At 33.8% G+C, this 22,003-nt stretch overlaps 1 protein-coding gene across 2 annotated transcripts in view; it reads left to right on the top strand.

The window, feature by feature from the left end:
- Positions 1-22,003, top strand: part of LOC133544948 (proenkephalin-A-like) — a 145,310-nt gene that overhangs the window by 108,139 nt on the left and 15,168 nt on the right. The window contains exons 1-2 of one of the 2 annotated variants that reach the window (XM_061890198.1): positions 7,164-7,203; positions 7,283-7,454. In XM_061890198.1, coding sequence (XP_061746182.1) covers positions 7,290-7,454 — 165 coding nt within the window. In that variant the 5' untranslated portion in view covers positions 7,164-7,203; positions 7,283-7,289. Of the gene's footprint in view, positions 1-7,163; positions 7,204-7,282; positions 7,455-22,003 lie in introns of those variants that run through there. The other variant, XM_061890197.1, reaches the window with a different exon arrangement.

The following is a 22,003-nucleotide window of genomic DNA, read 5'->3' as shown; positions in this document are numbered from 1 at the left end:
ACATACACATGCATACATACATACGTACACAAACACACACACAAACACATACACATGCATACATACACACATACACACACACACACAAACATACATACACACTTACACACACACACACATTCATACATACATACATACATTACACACACATACACACATACATACATATTAATACACACACACACATACATACACACTTACACGCACACACACACATTTATACACACATTACACACACATACACACGCATACGCACACACATACACATTCACACATCCACACACATTTATACACATACATACACACATACACACGCATACATACATACCAACACACACACACACACGCACACATACACATGCATACATACATACATACACACACACATACAAATGCACACATACATACGTACACACACACACACACACACACTCACACACACACGCTTGTATATATCACAGAGAGGAGTGAGTGAGAGGATGTGTCAGATTGAAAGGATCAGGTCCACGCCCCCTCCACATCCACGCTCCTCCCCCCCCCCACCCCCCCCCCCCCCCCCCCGCCCCCCGACATCCACACACACACACACACACACACACGCACACAACACAACACAACACAGGACATCAAATGTAAAAGATGCCCAATAAAAAGATGTTTCATTAGTCGAAGTGAGTTGCTGGCATTTGGGATTGTTTGAAAAAAAGAAAATGTAAAAAATGAGCAAGTAAATAAAAACAAGTTAAGTTTTGCTACAATCTCAACTACACTTGAAACAAAAGTCTTTGTCAAAAGTATTTCAAATGTGCACTTAAGTGGTGTTTGCTCTAAGGTTGTGAGTCCCAGTCCCAGTCCTGGATTTACCCTCGGATTCAGAGTCTATTCACCAGGATTATTGACTGTGAGCACTCAGTCCTGTTAACTTCATCATTGTATGCTAAATAGTCACTCCTGTCACTTTCAGTCCTGTTAACTTCATCATTGTATGCTAAATAGTCACTCCTGTCACTTTCAGTCCTGTTAACTTCATCATTGTATGCTAAATAGTCACTCCTGTTACTTTCAGTCCTGTTAACTTCATCATTGTATGCTAAATAGTCACTCCTGTCACTTTCAGTCCTGTTAACTTCATCATTGTATGCTAAATAGTCACTCCTGTTACTTTCAGTCCTGTTAACTTCATCATTGTATGCTAAATAGTCACTCCTGTCACTTTCAGTCCTGTTAACTTCATCATTGTATCCTAAATAGTAACTCCTGTCACTTTCAGTCCTGTTAACTTCATCATTGTATGCTAAATAGTCACTCCTGTTACTTTCAGTCCTGTTAACTTCATAATTGTATGCTAAATAGTCACTCCTGTCACTTTCAGTCCTGTTAACTTCATCATTTTATGCTAAATAGTCACTCCTGTCACTTTCAGTCCTGTTAACTTCATCATTGTATGCTAAATAGTAACTCCTGTCACTTTCAGTCCTGTTAACTTCATCATTGTATGCTAAATAGTCACTCCTGTTACTTTCAGTCCTGTTAACTTCATCATTGTATGCTAAATAGTCACTCCTGTCACTTTCAGTCCTGTTAACTTCATCATTTTATGCTAAATAGTCACTCCTGTCACTTTCAGTCCTGTTAACTTCATCATTGTATGCTAAATAGTCACTCCTGTTAGTTACTTTCAGTCCTGTTAACTTCATCATTGTATGCTAAATAGTCACTCCTGTTACTTTCAGTCCTGTTAACGTCATCATTGTATGCTAAATAGTCACTCTTGTTAGTTACTTTCAGTCCTGTTAACTTCATCATTGTATGCTAAATAGTCACTCCTGTCACTTTCAGTCCTGTTAACTTCATCATTGTATGCTAAATAGTCACTCTTGTCACTTTCAGTCCTGTTAACTTCATCATTGTATGCTAAATAGTCACTCCTGTCACTTTCAGTCCTGTTAACTTCATCATTGTATGCTAAATAGTCACTCCTGTTACTTTTAGTCCTGTTAACTTCATCATTGTATGCTAAATAGTCACTCCTGTCACTTTCAGTCCTGTTAACTTCATCATTGTATGCTAAATAGTCACTCCTGTTACTTACTTTCAGTCCTGTTAACTTCATCATTGTATGCTAAATAGTCACTCCTGTCACTTTCAGTCCTGTTAACTTCATCATTGTATGCTAAATAGTCACTCCTGTCACTTTCAGTCCTGTTAACTTCATCATTGTATGCTAAATAGTCACTCCTGTTACTTTTAGTCCTGTTAACTTCATCATTGTATGCTAAATAGTCACTCCTGTTACTTTCAGTCCTGTTAACTTCATCATTGTATGCTAAATAGTCACTCTTGTTAGTTACTTTCAGTCCTGTTAACTTCATCATTGTATGCTAAATAGTCACTCCTGTCACTTTCAGTCCTGTTAACTTCATCATTGTATGCTAAATAGTCACTCCTGTCACTTTCAGTCCTGTTAACTTCATCATTGTATGCTAAATAGTCACTCTTGTTAGTTACTTTCAGTCCTGTTAACTTCATCATTGTATGCTAAATAGTCACTCCTGTCACTTTCAGTCCTGTTAACTTCATCATTGTATGCTAAATAGTCACTCCTGTCACTTTCAGTCCTGTTAACTTCATCATTGTATGCTAAATAGTCACTCCTGTTACTTTTGGTCCTGTTAACTTCATCATTGTATGCTAAATAGTCACTCCTGTCACTTTCAGTCCTGTTACCTACTTGATTGATTTCTTGTTTTTACTTCATACTTTCTTTATTAGCATAAATGTTAAATGCTTATTTTTCATGTATTTGTGTTATTGATCATAAATATTGTAAAAAGGTGATTGATTGTGTTATTGATCATAATTATTATAAAAAGGTGATTGATTATGTTATTGATCATCAATATTGTAAAAAGTTGATTGATTGTGTTATTGATCATAAATAATTTAAAAAAAGTTTTTTTTATCATAAATATTGTTTTATCATACATAAAAACGTGACAGGAGTGACTATTTAGCATATATCATACATATTGTTATTGATCATACCAATATGTATGATCAATAACATTGATTGTGTTATTGATCATACATATTGTAAAAAGGTGATTGTATTATTGATCATAAATTTTGCTTAAAAAGGTGATTGATTATGTTATTGATCATAAATATTGTAAAAAGTTGATTGATTGTGCTACTGATCATAAATATTGTTCAAAAAAGTGATTGATTGTGTTATTGATCCTAACTATTTTAAAATAGTGATTATTTTATTGATCATAAATATTGTCTAAAAAGGTGATTGATTGTGTTATTGATCATCAATATTTTTTCAAAAGGTGATTGTGTCATGTTTGCCACTGACAGTTTGTTTGTGTTTTAGTTTTTCCTCTGTGTGTGTTTAGTATTTCCTGTCTTTAGTTCCTGTCAAGTGCTCTTATTTTGGTTCAGCTTCCTGTTTGTCTCCCTGTGTGCTGTTTTCTCTCAGCTGCGGCTGATTGGCACCTGGCCACACCTGGTGTCAATCAGCCCACTCCTGTTTGTACCTGCTTTGTCTTGAGTCAGTTGCTGGATTATTGTATTGTCATGCCACATTTCGCTCATGTGTGGTTGCTACCTGTCGTTTTTGGCGTGGTTACAGCTACTACCTGTCGTGCTACATTTTGTCCTTGTCGTCGTAGCGGTAAGTTGTTCTTGTTAGCCATTCGATGTTTCCAGTTCTGCTACCCGCTAGCTTCCACGCTAAGTTCCTTTTTGTTTTCTAGCTGCCAGGCTAGCTCCCTTAGTTTGTTACTCGCCCATGTGCGTGCTTTTTGTTTGTTTTTGTTTAGTTTTAATTAAATCATGTTTTCATATCCAATGCCAGCCTCCATCTCTGCATCACACCAACAAACTCTGACAGATTGATTGTGTTATTGATCATAACTATTGTTTTAAAAGGTGATTGATCATGAATTATGTCAAAAAAAGTGATTATTTTATTGATCGTGAATGTTGTTTAAAAAGGTGATTGATTGTGTTCTTGATCATCAATATTGTAAAAAGGTGATTGATTGTGTTATTGATCATAACTATTGTAAAATAGTGATTATTTTATTGATCATAAATATTGTTTAAAAAGGTTATTGATTGTGTTATTGATCATCAATATTGTCAAAAACTGATTTATTGTGTAATTGATCATCAATATTGTAAAAAGGTGATTGTGTAATTGATCATCAATATTGTAAAAAGGTGATTGTGTTATTGATCATGAAGATTGTTTAAAAATGTCATTGATAGTGTTACTGATTATAAATATTTTTTTAAAAGGTGATTGAATGTCTTATGGACCATAAATATTATTTAAAAGGGTATTGATTGTGTTATTGATCACCAATTGTGTTTTGAAACGTGTAAAATTGTGTTATTGATCATAACTATTGTTTTAAAAGGTGATTGATTGTGTTATTGATCATGAATTATGTCAAAAAAGGGATTATTTTATTGATCATTAATATTGTTTAAAAAGGTTATTGGTTGTGTTATTGATCCTAAATATTGTATAAAGGCGACTGATTGTGTTATTGGTCATAAATATTGTTTAAAAATGTGATTGATTGTGTTTTTGATCCTCAATATTGTAAAATAAAGTGATTGATTATGTTACTGATCATCAATATTGTAAAAAGGTGATTGATTGTGTTATTGATCATAACTATTGTAAAATAGTGATTATTTTATTGATCATAAATATTGTTTAAAAAGGTGATTGATTGTGTTATTGATCATCAAGATTGTAAAAAGGTGATTGATTGTGTTATTGGTCATAACTATTGTAAAATAGGTTATACTATTGATCCTAAATATTGTTTAAAAAGGTGATTGATCGGGTTATTGATCATCAATGCTGTCAAAAACTGATTTATTGTGTAATTGATCATCAATATTATAAAAAGGTGATTGTTTTATTGATCATGAATGTTGTTTAAGAAGGTCATTGATAGTATTATTGATTATAAAAAAAACTTTAAAAAGGTGATTGATTGTGTTATTGATCATAAATATTATTTAAAAGGGGATTGATTGTGTTATTGATCATAAATATTATTTAAAAGGGGATTGATTGTGTTATTGATCACCAATTGTGTTTCAAAAGGTGTCCAATTGTGTTATTGATCATAACTATTGCAAAGTGCTAATTGATTGTGTCCACGGAGACAGCCCTCGCAAAAATGACTAATGATCTATTGCTAACGATGGATTCTGATGCGTCATCTATGTTGCTGCTCCTCGATCTTAGCGCTGCTTTCGATACTGTCGATCATAATATTTTATTAGAACGTATCAAAACACGAATTGGTATGTCAGACTTAGCCCTGTCTTGGTTTAACTCCTATCTTACTGATAGGATGCAGTGTGTCTCCCATAACAATGTGACCTCGGACTACGTTAATGTAACGTGTGGAGTTCCCCAGGGTTCGATCCTTGGCCCTGCACTCTTCAGCATCTACATGCTGCCGCTAGGTGACATCATACGCAAATACGGTATTAGCTTTCACTGTTATGCTGATGACACCCAACTCTACATGCCCCTAAAGCTGACCAACACGCCGGATTGTAGTCAGCTGGAGGCGTCCATCCATTTTCTGCCGCTTATTCCCGTTCGGGGTCGCGGGGGGCGCTGTCTTAATGAAATTAAACAATGGATGTCCGCTAACTTTTTGCAACTCAACGCCAAAAAAACGGAAATGCTGATTATCGGTCCTGCTAGACACCGAACTCTATTTAATAATACAACTCTAACATTTGACAACCAAACAATTAAACAAGGCGACACGGTAAAGAATCTGGGTATTATCTTCGACCCAACTCTCTCCTTTGAGGCACACATTAAAAGCGTTACTAAAACGGCCTTCTTTCATCTCCGTAATATCGCTAAAATTCGCTCCATTCTGTCCACTAAAGACGCTGAGATCATTATCCATGCGTTTGTTACGTCTCGCCTCGACTACTGTAACGTATTATTTTCAGGTCTCCCCATGTCTAGCATTAAAAGATTACAGTTGGTACAAAATGCGGCTGCTAGACTTTTGACAAGAACAAGAAAGTTTGATCACATTACGCCTGTACTGGCTCACCTGCACTGGCTTCCTGTGCACTTAAGATGTCACTTTAAGGTTTTATTACTTACGTATAAAATACTACACGGTCTAGCTCCATCCTATCTTGCCGATTGTATTGTACCATATGTCTCGGCAAGAAATCTGCGTTCAAAGGACTCCGGCTTGTTAGTGATTCCCAAAGCCCAAAAAAAGTCTGCGGGCTATAGAGCGTTTTCCGTTCGGGCTCCAGTACTCTGGAATGCCCTCCCGGTAACAGTTCGAGATGCCACCTCAGTAGAAGCATTTAAGTCTCACCTTAAAACTCATTTGTATACTCTAGCCTTTAAATAGACTCCCTTTTTAGACCAGTTGATCTGCCGTTTCTTTTCTTTTTCTTCTATGTCCCACTCTCCCTTGTGGAGGGGGTCCGGTCCGATCCGGTGGCCATGTACTGCTTGCCTGTGTATCGGCTGGGGACATCTCTGCGATGCTGATCCGCCTCCACTTGGGATGGTTTCCTGCTGGCTCTGCTGTGAACGGGACTCTCGCTGCTGTGTTGGATCCGCTTTGGACTGGACTCTCGCGACTGTGTTGGATCCATTGCTGATTGAACTTTCACAGTATCATGCTAGACCCGCTCGACATCCATTGCTTTCCTCCTCTCTAAGGTTCTCATAGTCATCATTGTCACCGACGTCCCACTGGGTCATTATTGTCACCGATGTCCCACTGGGTGTGAGTTTTCCTTGCCCTTATGTGGGCCTACCGAGGATGTCGTGGTGGTTTGTGCAGCCCTTTGAGACACTAGTGATTTAGGGCTATATAAGTAAACATTGATTGATTGATTGATTGAAAAAGGTGATTGATTGTGTTATTGATGATTGACACGGTGATATTGGTGACGTCATCCATCACTTTAAAGACTGTGCATCGTATTTGAGATGAACAATTTCACTTGACTAGAACAACACACCCCCTCACCCCTTCACCCCCCCGGTGTGCTCCTATTGGCTGCGGCGTCACATGACACCAAGTGAGCGCGCTGATAAAGGTGGCGCGGGGGCGTGGGGGGTGGGTACTGTGGCGTGCACGCAGGCAGAAGACTTGACAACAACCCAGAGAGGTAAAAGAGGATTCTCCTCAAAAAGAAAAATGAAGTTGATCACATTTTCTTCTTCCTTTTTCTTCTTCCCTCCATCCAGTCCATCCATGGCTTCTTCTCCCGCTCGGCCAAGATGCGCCTGGATGTTGCTGGTCGGCGCCTGCGTGTCGCTGGCGCTCGCTACCGACTGCGGGAAGGAGTGTGCGCTGTGCGTCTACCACCTGCTGGGACAGGACCCCCTGCTGGGAGCGGACCCCGCTTCTACCCTGCAGGTGAGGACCACCTGGGAAATATATCTTTGTGGAATATATCATATTTACACTTTTTACCTGCCAATATATATCATTTTTACACTTTTTACCTAGGAAATATATCATATTTACACTTTTTACCTGCCAATATATATAATTTTTACACTTTTTACCTGCCAATATATATCATTTTTACACTTTTTACCTAGGAAATATATCATATTTACACTTTTTACCTGCCAATATATATAATTTTTACACTTTTTACCTGGCAATATATATCATTTTTAAACTTTTTACATGGCAATATATATCATTTTTACACTTTTTACCTGGCAATATATATCATTTTTACACTTTTTACCTGCCAATATATATCATTTTTACACTTTTTACCTGCCAATATATATCATTTTTACACTTTTTACCTGCCAATATATATCATTTTTACACTTTTTACCTGGCAATATGTATCATATTTACACTTTTTACCTGGCAATATGTATCATTTTTACACTTTTTACCTGGCAATATATATCATTTGTACACTTTTTGTCCGTGGAATAAATAATATTCACACTTTTTACCTGGGAAATATATATTATTTAGACTTTTTATCTAAGAAATATATAATATTTACACTTTTCTTCTGGGAAACGTATAATACTTACACTTTTTACCTGGCAATATATATCATATTTACACTTTTTGTCCGTGGAATAAATAATATTTAGACTTTTTATCTGGGAAATATATCATGTTTAGACTTTTTCCTGGGAAATATATCATATTTAGACTTTATACCTGGGATATATATACAATATTTACACTTTTTACCTGGTAAATATATAATATTTAGACGTTTTATCCAAGAAATATATAATATTTACACTTTTCATCTGGGAAATATAAATATTTATACTTTTTCCCTGGAAAATATTGATTATTTAGACTTTTTGTCCGTGGATTATATAATAGTTACACTTTTTATCTGGGGAATATATCATATTTACACTTTTTATCTAAAAAATGTGTAATACTTAAATTTTTTATCTGAGATATATATAACATTTCCATTTTATACCTGAGATAAATACAATATTTAGATTTTTTTATCTGGGAAATATATCATATTTACACATTTTATCTAGAAAATATATAATATTTAAAAATGTTTATGTGGGAAATATATAATATTTCGACTTTATACCTGGGAAAAATATAATATATATTTTTTTTAAATCTGGGAAATATATAATAATTAAAATGTTTATCCGGGAAATATATAATATTTAGACTTTTTACATGGTAAATATATAATAATTACACTTTTTATCTAGAAAATATGTAATATTTACATTTTTTATCTGGGAAATATATAATATTTACATTTTATACCTGGGATAAATATAACATTAAAAATGTTTTTAATCTAAAAATATATAATATTTAGATTTTTTATCCGTGAAACATATAATATTTCCATTTTATACCTGGGATAAATATAATATTTAGATTTTTTTATCTGGGAAATATATAATATTTACACTTTTTTCTGGGAGATATATCATATTTTCACTTTTTATCTGGGAAATACTTAATATTACATTTTTTATCTGGGAAATATATAATATTTATACTTTTTATCTGGGAAATATATATTATTTCGATTTTTGATCAGGCAAATATATAATATTTAGACCTTATACCTGAGATTTATATATTTTTACCTGGGAAATATATAATATTACATTTTTCATCTGGGAAATATAAATATTTATACTTTTTCCCTGGAAAATATTGATTATTTAGACTTTTTGTCCGTGGAATATATCATATTTACACTTTTTATTTGGGAAATATATCCTATTTGCATTTTTTTTCTTCTAGGAAATATATAATATTTAAACTTTTTATCTGGGAAAAATACCCTATTTACACTTTTTATCGAAGAAATATGTAATATTTAAATTTTTCATCTGGGAAATATATAATTTTTTTTACTTTATACCTGGGATAAATATAAAATTTAGATGTTTTTTTATCTGGGAAATATGTAATATTTACACTTTTTATCTGGGAAATATATGATGTTTTTAACTTTTTATCTGAGCAAGGTATATTATGTAGACTTTTTATCCGGTAGATATATATAATATATTGACTTTTTATTCGGGAAATATATAATATTTATGCCTTTTTAAATGGAAAATTATATAATTTTTACACTTTTTTTTTAATCAGGGAAATATATCATATTTACACTTTTTAATATGGGAAGTATACCATGTATACACCTTTATACCTTGGAAATATATAATATTTTGACATTATATCTGGGAAATATATAATATATCGACTTTTTAGATGGAAATATATAAAATTTAGACTTTTTTTTGGGGAAGTATATAATATTTAGACTTTTTACCTAGGAAATATATAATTTTTAGACTTTTTACCTGGAAAGTGTATAATATATAGACTTTTATGGTGGGAAATATATAATGTTCATTAATATTCATACTTTTTCCAAGGGAAATATTTACTAATCAGACTTATAAGCTGGGAGGTATATCATATTTAGACATTTTATTTGGAAAATATAGATTATTTGGACTTTTATTTAGGAAATATTTGACATTTAGACTTTTTATTTGGTGAATATAGATTATTTAGACTGTTAATCTGATGTATATATATATATATATATATATATATATATATATATATATATATATATATATCGAGACTTTTGGGGGGAAATATATCATATTTAGACTTTTTATTTAGGAAATATAGAATTTTAAGACTTTTTATTAGGGAAACATATATTATTAACAGTTTTTATCTGAGAAATATAGATTATTAAGACTTTTTATTTGGGAAATATATAATATTTACACTTTTTATTTGGGAAATATACATTATTTAGACTTTTATTTGGGAAATATATAATATTTACACTTTTTATCTAGTATATATAGAATTTTTTGAATTTTTTTGGGGAAATATATAATCTTCAGACCTTTCATTTGGAAAATTAATCAATTTAGAGTTTTTATTTGGAAAATACATTTTATTTTACCGCTTTTATTTGGAAAAAATATATAATTTGTACAGGCATTTAAAATCGGAGGGAGTGATACTTCAAATGTTGCTATCGCTTCGATACCAGTGTTGTCAATATCGATAGTTTTTACCCTAAAACATGTACAGTATCAAAACTACACAGGATTTTGAATTCTAGACATTTGAAAACAAATATGTCCGTGAGCATTTTGATTTGTTTGGATTTTCATTTACTTTTTTGAATTTTATATATATTTTTATTTATTTGTATACATATTTTTGAAAGTATTTTCCTATTGCCTGAGCAAAGCATAGTAGTGAAAACAATAAAAAATTACCATTGAATTATTATTTTTTTCATTAGTATTATTTTTTTATTGAAAAAAATCTTTTTATTCATATATTTTAAAATAAGTCGTATTAAAAAGAATAGAAATAAAAATGAAGTGTCTCCAGTTGTTTGAATCCAACATGAAAGACAAAAGGTGAAAATTACCATTGGCTTTATTAATTATATATATATATATATATATATATATGTATATATATATATATATATATATATATATATATATATATATATATATATATATTTGTTTAATTGTATTTCAATATCATTTTAATGTTTATTCATATATGTGAAATATAGGAAATATTGTATTTATTTTTTTTTCCTGGAGGGGGGCTTAAAAATGACCACTACCTCTCATTCAAATCTGTTTTTTTTTTTTGAATATATATATTTTTATATTATTATTATTTTAATTTTATATGTATTTATGTATTTATTTGTATTTATTCATCAAGTATTTTGTATTCATTGAAGTCCTTTAAAAGTCCTCCATATTACTTGGCTACAAAAACAAAAGAAGAATATGTAAATGTATTAAAGAATAAATAGAAGAGAAGTGAAAAACATCGACTTTACCACCCAGTATCGATCCAATACTGATGCTGTGATATCGATATCATGTCCTACTTTGCAGAAATTAAACTGTACAAACATTTGTGTACAGTATACAGCAGGGGTGTCCAAAATAGGGCCTGGGGGGACCCCCTGCACATTCTAAAAAATACTATTTAAAAGAACATTAAAACGGTGAAATGTAACGATTAAAAGTTGCAATGTTGACTCTGATAACACAAATAATGTTTTTTTTTTCTGTTAAACTATTAGTATTTTAGAAATAATAAAGACTCAAAATACGCCACTCCCAGTCTGTGGAACGCTGACCTGACCACCTGAGGGCGCCCCAGACTGTGGATGCTTTCAAAAAAGGCTTAAAAACCCTTCTTTTTTTTAAAAACAACAACTTGTTTTAAAGATATATGCATAATAGTTCTAGCTATAAGGCTGTTCTATTTTTAATACATTCTAGCACTTTGAGGTTGTTTGCTTTTTACAAATAAAATTGATGATTATTATTATTATTAATAATAATGTTGTTATGAATTATTGAAAAGCAACATTTTATATGAGAAAAAGGGCGTAAAACAATAAAATTATGTATTAAAAAAAAACATTAAAATGTATAATCGGCGGATAGATCTGAAGTCTATCTAGAGATTCAAATGTTGAAAGTAGAAGAAAAAAAAAAAAGAATAATGTAAAACCTTATTTTTCACACTTTTATGAGTGGGACCCATTTGGATGCCCAAGAATTTTAGTTGTATTTTTTTAAACTGTCATTGCTCCAAAAAAAATGTTTTTAAATTTAAATACTGTTGTTAAGAATTATCGACCTTCTTAAAAGTTTAAATTATTTCTTTTTGAATATTTCAGTTTCAAATAATTTGGAGGGAGAAATTTTGCATATTTTCCCATTAAAAAAGCTATTTTACTATGACAAAGAGGGCATAGAATAATACAAAAAAATTATTAAAAATCATAAAAACTTATAATCAACGGATAGATCTGAAGTTGATTTAGATTCAAGCTTTGAAAGCTAAAAAAAAATAAAATGAAAAAAGAAGAAGAATGTAAAACCTTTTTTTAACGCTTTTATTTAGTAATTTTAGTGGGATTCTTTTAAACTATCATTGCTCGAAAGAAAAAAAAAATCTAAATTAGGATGTTAGGAATTATTGACCATTTTTAAAGGCTTAAATTACTTCATTTTAAATTTTCGACTTTGAATTTATTTTGAAATAAAAATGTATGAGTTATTTTAACACTTTAATGAGTGGGACCCTCTTGGGTCCCCAAGAATTTTAGTAGCATATTTTTCTTCTTTTTAACTGTTCAAAATAATGTTAAATCAAGATCAATGTTGTTATGAATTATTTACATATTCAAGGCTTTAATTACTTCACTTTTAATATTTCACTTTGAAATAATTTTTGGGAAACATTTTCATGAAACAAACAAAAATGTTCTATGACAAAAAGGGCATAAAACAATACAATATTTTTTTTTTTTAAACATAAAAACTTATAATCAACAGAAAGCTCTGAAGTCGTTCTAGAGATTCAAGTGGGGAAATCAACAAATAACTTAAAACCTTTTCTAACACTTTAATGAGTGGGACCTTTTTGAGTCTTCAAAAATTTCAAGTGGGATTTTTTTTAAACTGTTTTTGTTCAAAAAATTGTAAAAAATACAAAAATCTATGTTGTTATGAATTATTGACTTATTTAAGGCTCCAATTATTCACTTTAATATTTCACTTTGATATAATTTTGGAGGATCTTTTGCATATTTTTCCATAAAAAAAATATTTAATATAACAAAAAAATAAAAATAAAAATAAATAAATAAAAAATATTTAAAACATCATATAATCGACGGATAAATCTGAAGTCAATCTAGATATTCAAGTGTTGAAGAAAAAAAAACAACTTAAACCCTTTTTTAACACTTTAATGAGTGGGACATTTTTGGATCCCAAGGAATTTTAGTGAGATTTTTTAAAAATGTTTTTGTTAAAAACAATTCAAAAAAATTAAAATCAATGTTGTTATAAACTATTGACCTAATTAAGGCTCCAATTAATTCACTTCTAATATTCCATTGTAAAATAATTTTTGGAAAAATGTTGCATATTTTAACAAACATTTTTTTTGACAAAAATAATAAAAAGAAAAACACTTGAAACATCCTAAAAACTTATAATAGACAGACACATAGATCCTAAGTCAATCTAGAGATTGAAGTGTTGAAATAAACGAATAGCTTAAAACCTTTTTTTTTTTAAAACACTGTAATGAGTAAAATCTATTTGGGTTCCCAAGAATTTTAGTGGGATTTTTTTTAACAGTTTTTGTTCAAAAATTTGTAAAAAAAAAAATTTAAATAACTCTTTTTATGAATTATTGACATTTTAACATAATTTTAGGGGAAATTTTGCATATTTTGCCATAAAAAAACATTTTATACAACAAAAAAGGCATAAAAAATAAAACTAAATCATTTAAAACATCATAAAAGCTTATAATTTAAGGAAAGATCTGAAGTCAATCTTGAGATTCAAGTGTTGAAATAAACAAACAACTTAAAACCTTTTTTAACATTTTAATGAGTGGGACCTTTTTGGGTCCCAAATAATTTTAGTGGGATTTTTTTTTAAACTCTTTTTGTTCAAAAATTTGTAAAAAAAAAAAAAAAAAAAAAAAGAAATGTAAATGACTGTTTTTATGAATCATTGACATTTTAATATAATTTGGGGGAAAATTTTGTACATTTTGCCATAACAAAAAACATGTTATACAACAAAAAGGCATAAAACAAAAAAAAACCTAAATCATTTAAAACATCATAAAACTTATAATTTAAGGAAAGATCTGAAGTCGATCTTGAGATTTAAGTGTTGAAATAAACAAACAACTTAAAACCTTTTTAACACTTTAATGACTGGGACCTTTTTGGGTCCCCAATAATTTTAGTGGGATTTTTTTTAAACTATTTTTGTTTAAAAAAAAAAAATTAAAATTAAAATCAAAGTTGTTATGAATTATTGGCACATTTAAGGTTCAAATCATTACATTTTAAATATTTCACTTTAAAATTATTTTGGGAGACATTTCGCAAAATTTGCCATAAAAAAAACAAAAACAATTCATACACCAAAACCAATTTAAAAAATATTTAAAACATCATAAAAACTTATAATTGATGGATGGATCTGAAGTCGATCTAGAGATTCAAGTGTTGAAATAAACAAATAACTTAAAACCTTTTCTAACACTTTAATGAGTGGGACCTTTTTGGGTCCCCAAGAATTTTAGTGGGATTTTTTTTAACAATTTTTGTTCAAAAAATCATTAAAAAAATAATAAATAAAATCGATTATGTTACGAATTATTTACATATTTAAGTCTCCAATTAATTTATTTTTTAATATTTCACTTTGAACTTATTTTGGAAAAACACTGCATATTTTATGTTTTCGACGGGGGGAAAAAATGCATGACCTATTTTTAACACTTTAACAAGTGGGACCCTTTTGGGTCCCCAATAATTTTAGTGGGAATTCTTTTCAAACTGTCATTGCTCAAAAAAACAATAATGAATCAAAATTAATGTTGTTATGAATTATTGACATATTTATTGATCTTGCCGTTAAAAAAAAGCACCTGATCACATGACATCTTCATAGCAGGAAGTACGTCGTCACATGACCAATATTTGATATTTGTCAATCTCCTCCCCTCCCCCGCCTATTGCGCAAGAAGCCGTTATTGTGCCAATATGTCCTCCATTCAATTTTCCTCCTCATTAATTCTGTCTTCATAAGCCGGCAGCCCTGAAAGCTCAGCAAGAATCATCTCTCTCTGTGTGTGTGTGTGTGTGTGTGTGTGTGTGTGTGTGTGTGTGTGTGTGTGTGTGTGTGTGTGTGTGTGTGTGTGTGTGTGTGTGTGTGTGTGTGTGTGTGTGTGTGTGTGCGCACGTTCAAATGAGTGAAATCCAACGACACACAAGAGATTTGAAGCATGCTCCACTATATATATATATATATATATATATATATATATATATATATATATATATACAAAACCCAAACATGAGAATATTTTTGAACTTATATTCAATTGAATGGACTGAAAAGACAAGATATTTCATGTTTACACTGACAAACTTAATTTTTTTACTTGCAAATAATCCCGGGTGTTGTTGATAAATTTCTGTGGCTTTGCATAGTAGAGCTTTAACTTGCACTCACAGATGTGGCGACCGACTCTAGTTACTGGCGGGGGTTTTCTGAAGTGTTCCTGAGCCCGTGCGGTGGTATACTTTACACACTGATGCGGCTTTTTGACGCGGTACCGCCCGAGGGATCCAAGGTCATGGGCATTCAATGTTGGTTTCCGGGCCTGTTTCCAGATTCTCTGAACCTTTTGATGATATTACGGAGCGTAGATGGTGAAATCCCCAAAATTCCCACCCGTTCCCAAAGGATTGGAGCAAAAACTGGAACACGTTTTTCCTAAAGACTTGGAGAAAGCGGGTGACTGTGGACTCTTTCAGTCCTTCCTGTCTCCCAGGAAACCACAGAAAGTCCCCTTGTTCCCGCTTGTCAGTGAAGCAACACCCGAGTGCCGCCCAGGGCGGGAGGTCAATGACGGCTCACGTTGGATTGGAAATCCTTACAGGAAGTGGGAAGAAAATCCATGTTTCGATTGAAACGGAACACTTGAACGGTTTCACCCTGGACAGATAGTCCTTGGAGAACGACCCTTCCTGGATGACGTGGAACCATAACCATGGAAACATAATACGAGCCCACATAAGTAAAGTAAAGGCTCTGTTTTTTGCCAAAAATTTGCTAGCTCGTTGCTAATATACATTGGTTTTGCTATTCAAATGCTACTGATTAGCATTAGCAATTTTACATGGCGAGTTCAACACCTCCAAAGTCGCAAACAAAACCCACAGCTAAGATGTGAGATGCAATCAAACAGCCGTCGCTTGATAAGGACAATACTTACAGTATTAACACTTTTAGGGTGCAACAAAAAAACGAACAAAAAACATTATGACAAAATGTACCAGATGGTCAACATTTGTCAATCAATCAATCAATGTTGACTTAAATAGCCCTAAATCACGAGTGTCTCAAAGGGCTGCACAAGCCACAACGACATCCTGGGCTCAGATCCCACATCAGGGCAAGGAAAAACTCAACCCAATGGGACAATTAGAAACCTTGCAGGGGACCGCAGATATGGGGACATAATAGTGTGAGAGTCCAGTCCATAGTGGATCTAACATAATAGTGTGAGAGTCCAGTCCATAGTGGATCTAACATAATAGTGTGAGAGTCCAGTCCATAGTGGATCTAACATAATAGTGTGAGAGTCCAGTCCATAGTGGATCTAACATAATAGTGTGAGAGTCCAGTCCATAGTGGATCTAACATAATAGTGTGAGAGTCCGGTCCATAGTGGATCTAACATAATAGTGAGAGTCCAGTCCATAGTGGATCTAACATAATAGTGTGAGAGTCCAGTCCATAGTGGATCTAACATAATAGTGTGAGAGTCCGGTCCATAGTGGATCTAACATAATAGTGAGAGTCCAGTCCATAGTGGATCTAACATAATAGTGTGAGAGTCCGGTCCATAGTGGATCTAACATAATAGTGAGAGTCCAGTCCATAGTGGATCTAACATAATAGTGTGAGAGTCCAGTCCATAGTGGATCTGACATAATAGTGTAAGTCCAGTCCATAGTGGATCTAACATAATAGTGTGAGAGTCCAGTCCATTGTGGATCTAACATAATAGTGTGAGAGTCCAGTCCATAGTGGATCTAACATAAAAGTGAGAGTCCAGTCCATAGTGGATCTAACATAATAGTGAGAGTCCAGTCTATAGTGGATCTAACATAATAGTGTAAGTCCAGTCCATAGTGGATCTAACATAATAGTGAGAGTCCAGTCCATAGTGGATCTAACATAATAGTGTAAGTCCAGTCCATAGTGGATCTAACATAATAGTGAGAGTCCAGTCCATAGTGGATCTAACATAATAGTGTAAGAGTCCAGTCCATAGTGGATCTAACATAATAGTGTAAGTCCAGTCCATAGTGGATCTAACATAATAGTGTGGGAGTCCAGGCCATAGTGGATCTAACATAATAGTGTGAGAGTCCAGTCCATAGTGGATCTAACATAATAGTGAAAGTCCAGTCCATAGTGGATCTAACATAATAGTGTGAGAGTCCAGTCCATAGTGGATCTAACATAATAGTGTGAGAGTCCAGTCCATAGTGGATCTAACATAATAGTGAGAGTTCAGTCCATAGTGGATCTAACATAATAGTGTGAGAGTCCAGTCCATAGTGGATCTAACATAATAGTGAGAGTCCAGTCCATAGTGGATCTAACATAATAGTGTGAGAGTCCGGTCCATAGTGGATCTAACATAATAGTGAGAGTCCAGTCCATAGTGGATCTAACATAATAGTGTGAGAGTCCAGTCCATAGTGGATCTGACATAATAGTGTAAGTCCAGTCCATAGTGGATCTAACATAATAGTGTGAGAGTCCAGTCCATTGTGGATCTAACATAATAGTGTGAGAGTCCAGTCCATAGTGGATCTAACATAAAAGTGAGAGTCCAGTCCATAGTGGATCCAACATAATAGTGAGAGTCCAGTCTATAGTGGATCTAACATAACAGTGTGAGTCCAGTCCATAGTGGATCCAACATAATAGTGAGAGTCCAGTCCATAGTGGATCTAACATAATAGTGTAAGAGTCCAGTCCATAGTGGATCTAACATAATAGTGTAAGTCCAGTCCATAGTGGATCTAACATAATAGTGTGAGAGTCCAGGCCATAGTGGATCTAACATAATAGTGTGAGAGTCCAGTCCATAGTGGATCTAACATAATAGTGAAAGTCCAGTCCATAGTGGATCTAACATAATAGTGTGAGAGTCCAGTCCATAGTGGATCTAACATAATAGTGTGAGAGTCCAGTCCATAGTGGATCTAACATAATAGTGAGAGTTCAGTCCATAGTGGATCTAACATAATAGTGTGAGAGTCCAGTCCATAGTGGATCTAACATAATAGTGTGAGAGTCCAGTCCATAGTGGATCCAACATAATAGTGTGAGAGTCCAGTCCATAGTGGATCTAACATAATAGTGTGGGAGTCCAGGCCATAGTGGATCTAACATAATAGTGTGAGAGTCCAGTCCATAGTGGATCTAACATAATAGTGAAAGTCCAGTCCATAGTGGATCTAACATAATAGTGTGAGAGTCCAGTCCATAGTGGATCTAACATAATAGTGTGAGAGTCCAGTCCATAGTGGATCTAACATAATAGTGAGAGTTCAGTCCATAGTGGATCTAACATAATAGTGTGAGAGTCCAGTCCATAGTGGATCTAACATAATAGTGAGAGTCCAGTCCATAGTGGATCTAACATAATAGTGTGAGAGTCCGGTCCATAGTGGATCTAACATAATAGTGAGAGTCCAGTCCATAGTGGATCTAACATAATAGTGTGAGAGTCCAGTCCATAGTGGATCTGACATAATAGTGTAAGTCCAGTCCATAGTGGATCTAACATAATAGTGTGAGAGTCCAGTCCATTGTGGATCTAACATAATAGTGTGAGAGTCCAGTCCATAGTGGATCTAACATAAAAGTGAGAGTCCAGTCCATAGTGGATCCAACATAATAGTGAGAGTCCAGTCTATAGTGGATCTAACATAACAGTGTGAGTCCAGTCCATAGTGGATCCAACATAATAGTGAGAGTCCAGTCCATAGTGGATCTAACATAATAGTGTAAGAGTCCAGTCCATAGTGGATCTAACATAATAGTGTAAGTCCAGTCCATAGTGGATCTAACATAATAGTGTGAGAGTCCAGGCCATAGTGGATCTAACATAATAGTGTGAGAGTCCAGTCCATAGTGGATCTAACATAATAGTGTGAGAGTCCAGTCCATAGTGGATCTAACATAATAGTGTGAGAGTCCAGTCCATAGTGGATCTAACATAATAGTGAGAGTTCAGTCCATAGTGGATCTAACATAATAGTGTGAGAGTCCAGTCCATAGTGGATCTAACATAATAGTGTGAGAGTCCAGTCCATAGTGGATCCAACATAATAGTGTGAGTCCAGTCCATAGTGGAGTTAACATAATGGTGAGAGTCCAGTCCATAGTGGATCTAACATAATAGTGTGAGAGTCCAGTCCATAGTGGATCTAACCTAATAGTGTGAGTTCAGTCCATAGTGGATCTAACATAAAAGTGTGAGAGTCCAGTCCATAGTGGATCTAACATAATAGTGAGAGTCCAGTCCATAGTGGATCTAACATAATAGTGTGAGAGTCCAGTCCATAGTGGATCTAACATAATAGTGTGAGAGTCCAGTCCATAGTGGATCTAACATAATAGTGTGAGAGTCCAGTCCATAGTGGATCTAACATAATAGTGAGAGTCCAGTCCATAGTGGATCTAACATAATAGTGTGAGAGTCCAGTCCATTGTGGATCTAACATAATAGTGTGAGAGTCCAGTCCATAGTGGATCTAACATAATAGTGTGAGAGTCCAGTCCATAGTGGATCTAACATAATAGTGAGAGTCCAGTCCATAGTGGATCTAACATAATAGTGTGAGAGTCCAGTCCATAGTGGATCTAACATAATAGTGAGAGTCCAGTCCATAGTGGATCTAACCTAATAGTGTGAGTTCAGTCCATAGTGGATCTAACATAAAAGTGTGAGAGTCCAGTCCATAGTGGATCTAACATAATAGTGTGAGAGTCCAGTCCATAGTGGATCTAACATAATAGTGTGAGAGTCCAGTCCATAGTGGATCTAACATAATAGTGTGAGAGTCCAGTCCATAGTGGATCTAACATAATAGTGTGAGAGTCCAGTCCATAGTGGATCTAACATAATAGTGAGAGTCCAGTCCATAGTGGATCTAACATAATAGTGTGAGAGTCCAGTCCATTGTGGATCTAACATAATAGTGTGAGAGTCCAGTCCATAGTGGATCTAACATAATAGTGAGAGTCCAGTCCATAGTGGATCTAACATAATAGTGTGAGAGTCCAGTCCATTGTGGATCTAACATAATAGTGTGAGAGTCCAGTCCATAGTGGATCTAACATAATAGTGAGAGTCCAGTCCATAGTGGATCTAACATAATAGTGTGAGAGTCCAGTCCATAGTGGATCTAACATAATAGTGAGAGTCCAGTCCATAGTGGATCCAACATAATAATGTGAGTCCAGTCCATAGTGGCTCTAACATAATAGTGAGAGTTCAGTCCATAGTGGATCTAACATAATAGTAAGAGTCCAGTCCATAGTGGATCTAACATAATAGTGTGAGAGTCCAGTCCATAGTGGATCCAACATAATAGTGTGAGTCCAGTCCATAGTGGATCTAACATAATGGTGAGAGTCCAGTCCATAGTGGATCTAACATAATAGTGTGAGAGTCCAGTCCATAGTGGATCTAACCTAATAGTGTGAGTTCAGTCCATTGTGGATCTAACATAAAAGTGTGAGAGTCCAGTCCATAGTGGATCTAACATAATAGTGAGAGTCCAGTCCATAGTGGATCTAACATAATAGTGTGAGAGTCCAGTCCATAGTGGATCTAACATAATAGTGTGAGAGTCCAGTCCATAGTGGATCTAACATAATAGTGTGAGAGTCCAGTCCATAGTGGATCTAACATAATAGTGAGAGTCCAGTCCATAGTGGATCTAACATAATAGTGTGAGAGTCCAGTCCATTGTGGATCTAACATAATAGTGTGAGAGTCCAGTCCATAGTGGATCTAACATAATAGTGTGAGAGTCCAGTCCATAGTGGATCTAACATAATAGTGAGAGTCCAGTCCATAGTGGATCTAACATAATAGTGTGAGAGTCCAGTCCATTGTGGATCTAACATAATAGTGTGAGAGTCCAGTCCATAGTGGATCTAACATAATAGTGAGAGTCCAGTCCATAGTGGATCTAACATAATAGTGTGAAAGTCCAGTCCATAGTGGATCTAACATAATAGTGAGAGTCCAGTCCATAGTGGATCTAACATAATAGTGTGAGAGTCCAGTCCATAGTGGATCTAACATAATAGTGAGAGTCCAGTCCATAGTGGATCTAACATTATAGTGAGAGTCCAGTCCATAGTGGATCTAACATAATAGTGTAAGTCCAGTCCATAGTGGATCTAACATAATAGTGAGAGTCCAGTCCATAGTGGATCTAACATAATAGTGTAAGAGTCCAGTCCATAGTGGATCTAACATAATAGTGTAAGTCCAGTCCATAGTGGATCTAACATAATAGTGTGAGAGTCCAGGCCATAGTGGATCTAACATAATAGTGTGAGAGTTCAGTCCATAGTGGATCTAACATAATAGTGAAAGTCCAGTCCATAGTGGATCTAACATAATAGTGTGAGAGTCCAGTCCATAGTGGATCTAACATAATAGTGTGAGAGTCCAGTCCATAGTGGATCTAACATAATAGTGAGAGTTCAGTCCATAGTGGATCTAACATAATAGTGTGAGAGTCCAGT

Source organism: Nerophis ophidion, linkage group LG28 (assembly GCF_033978795.1).
Source record: "Nerophis ophidion isolate RoL-2023_Sa linkage group LG28, RoL_Noph_v1.0, whole genome shotgun sequence".
NCBI lineage: Eukaryota > Metazoa > Chordata > Actinopteri > Syngnathiformes > Syngnathidae > Nerophis > Nerophis ophidion.
Note: the sequence above shows the minus strand (reverse complement) of the source record. Positions and strands in the feature narration are given on the sequence as shown.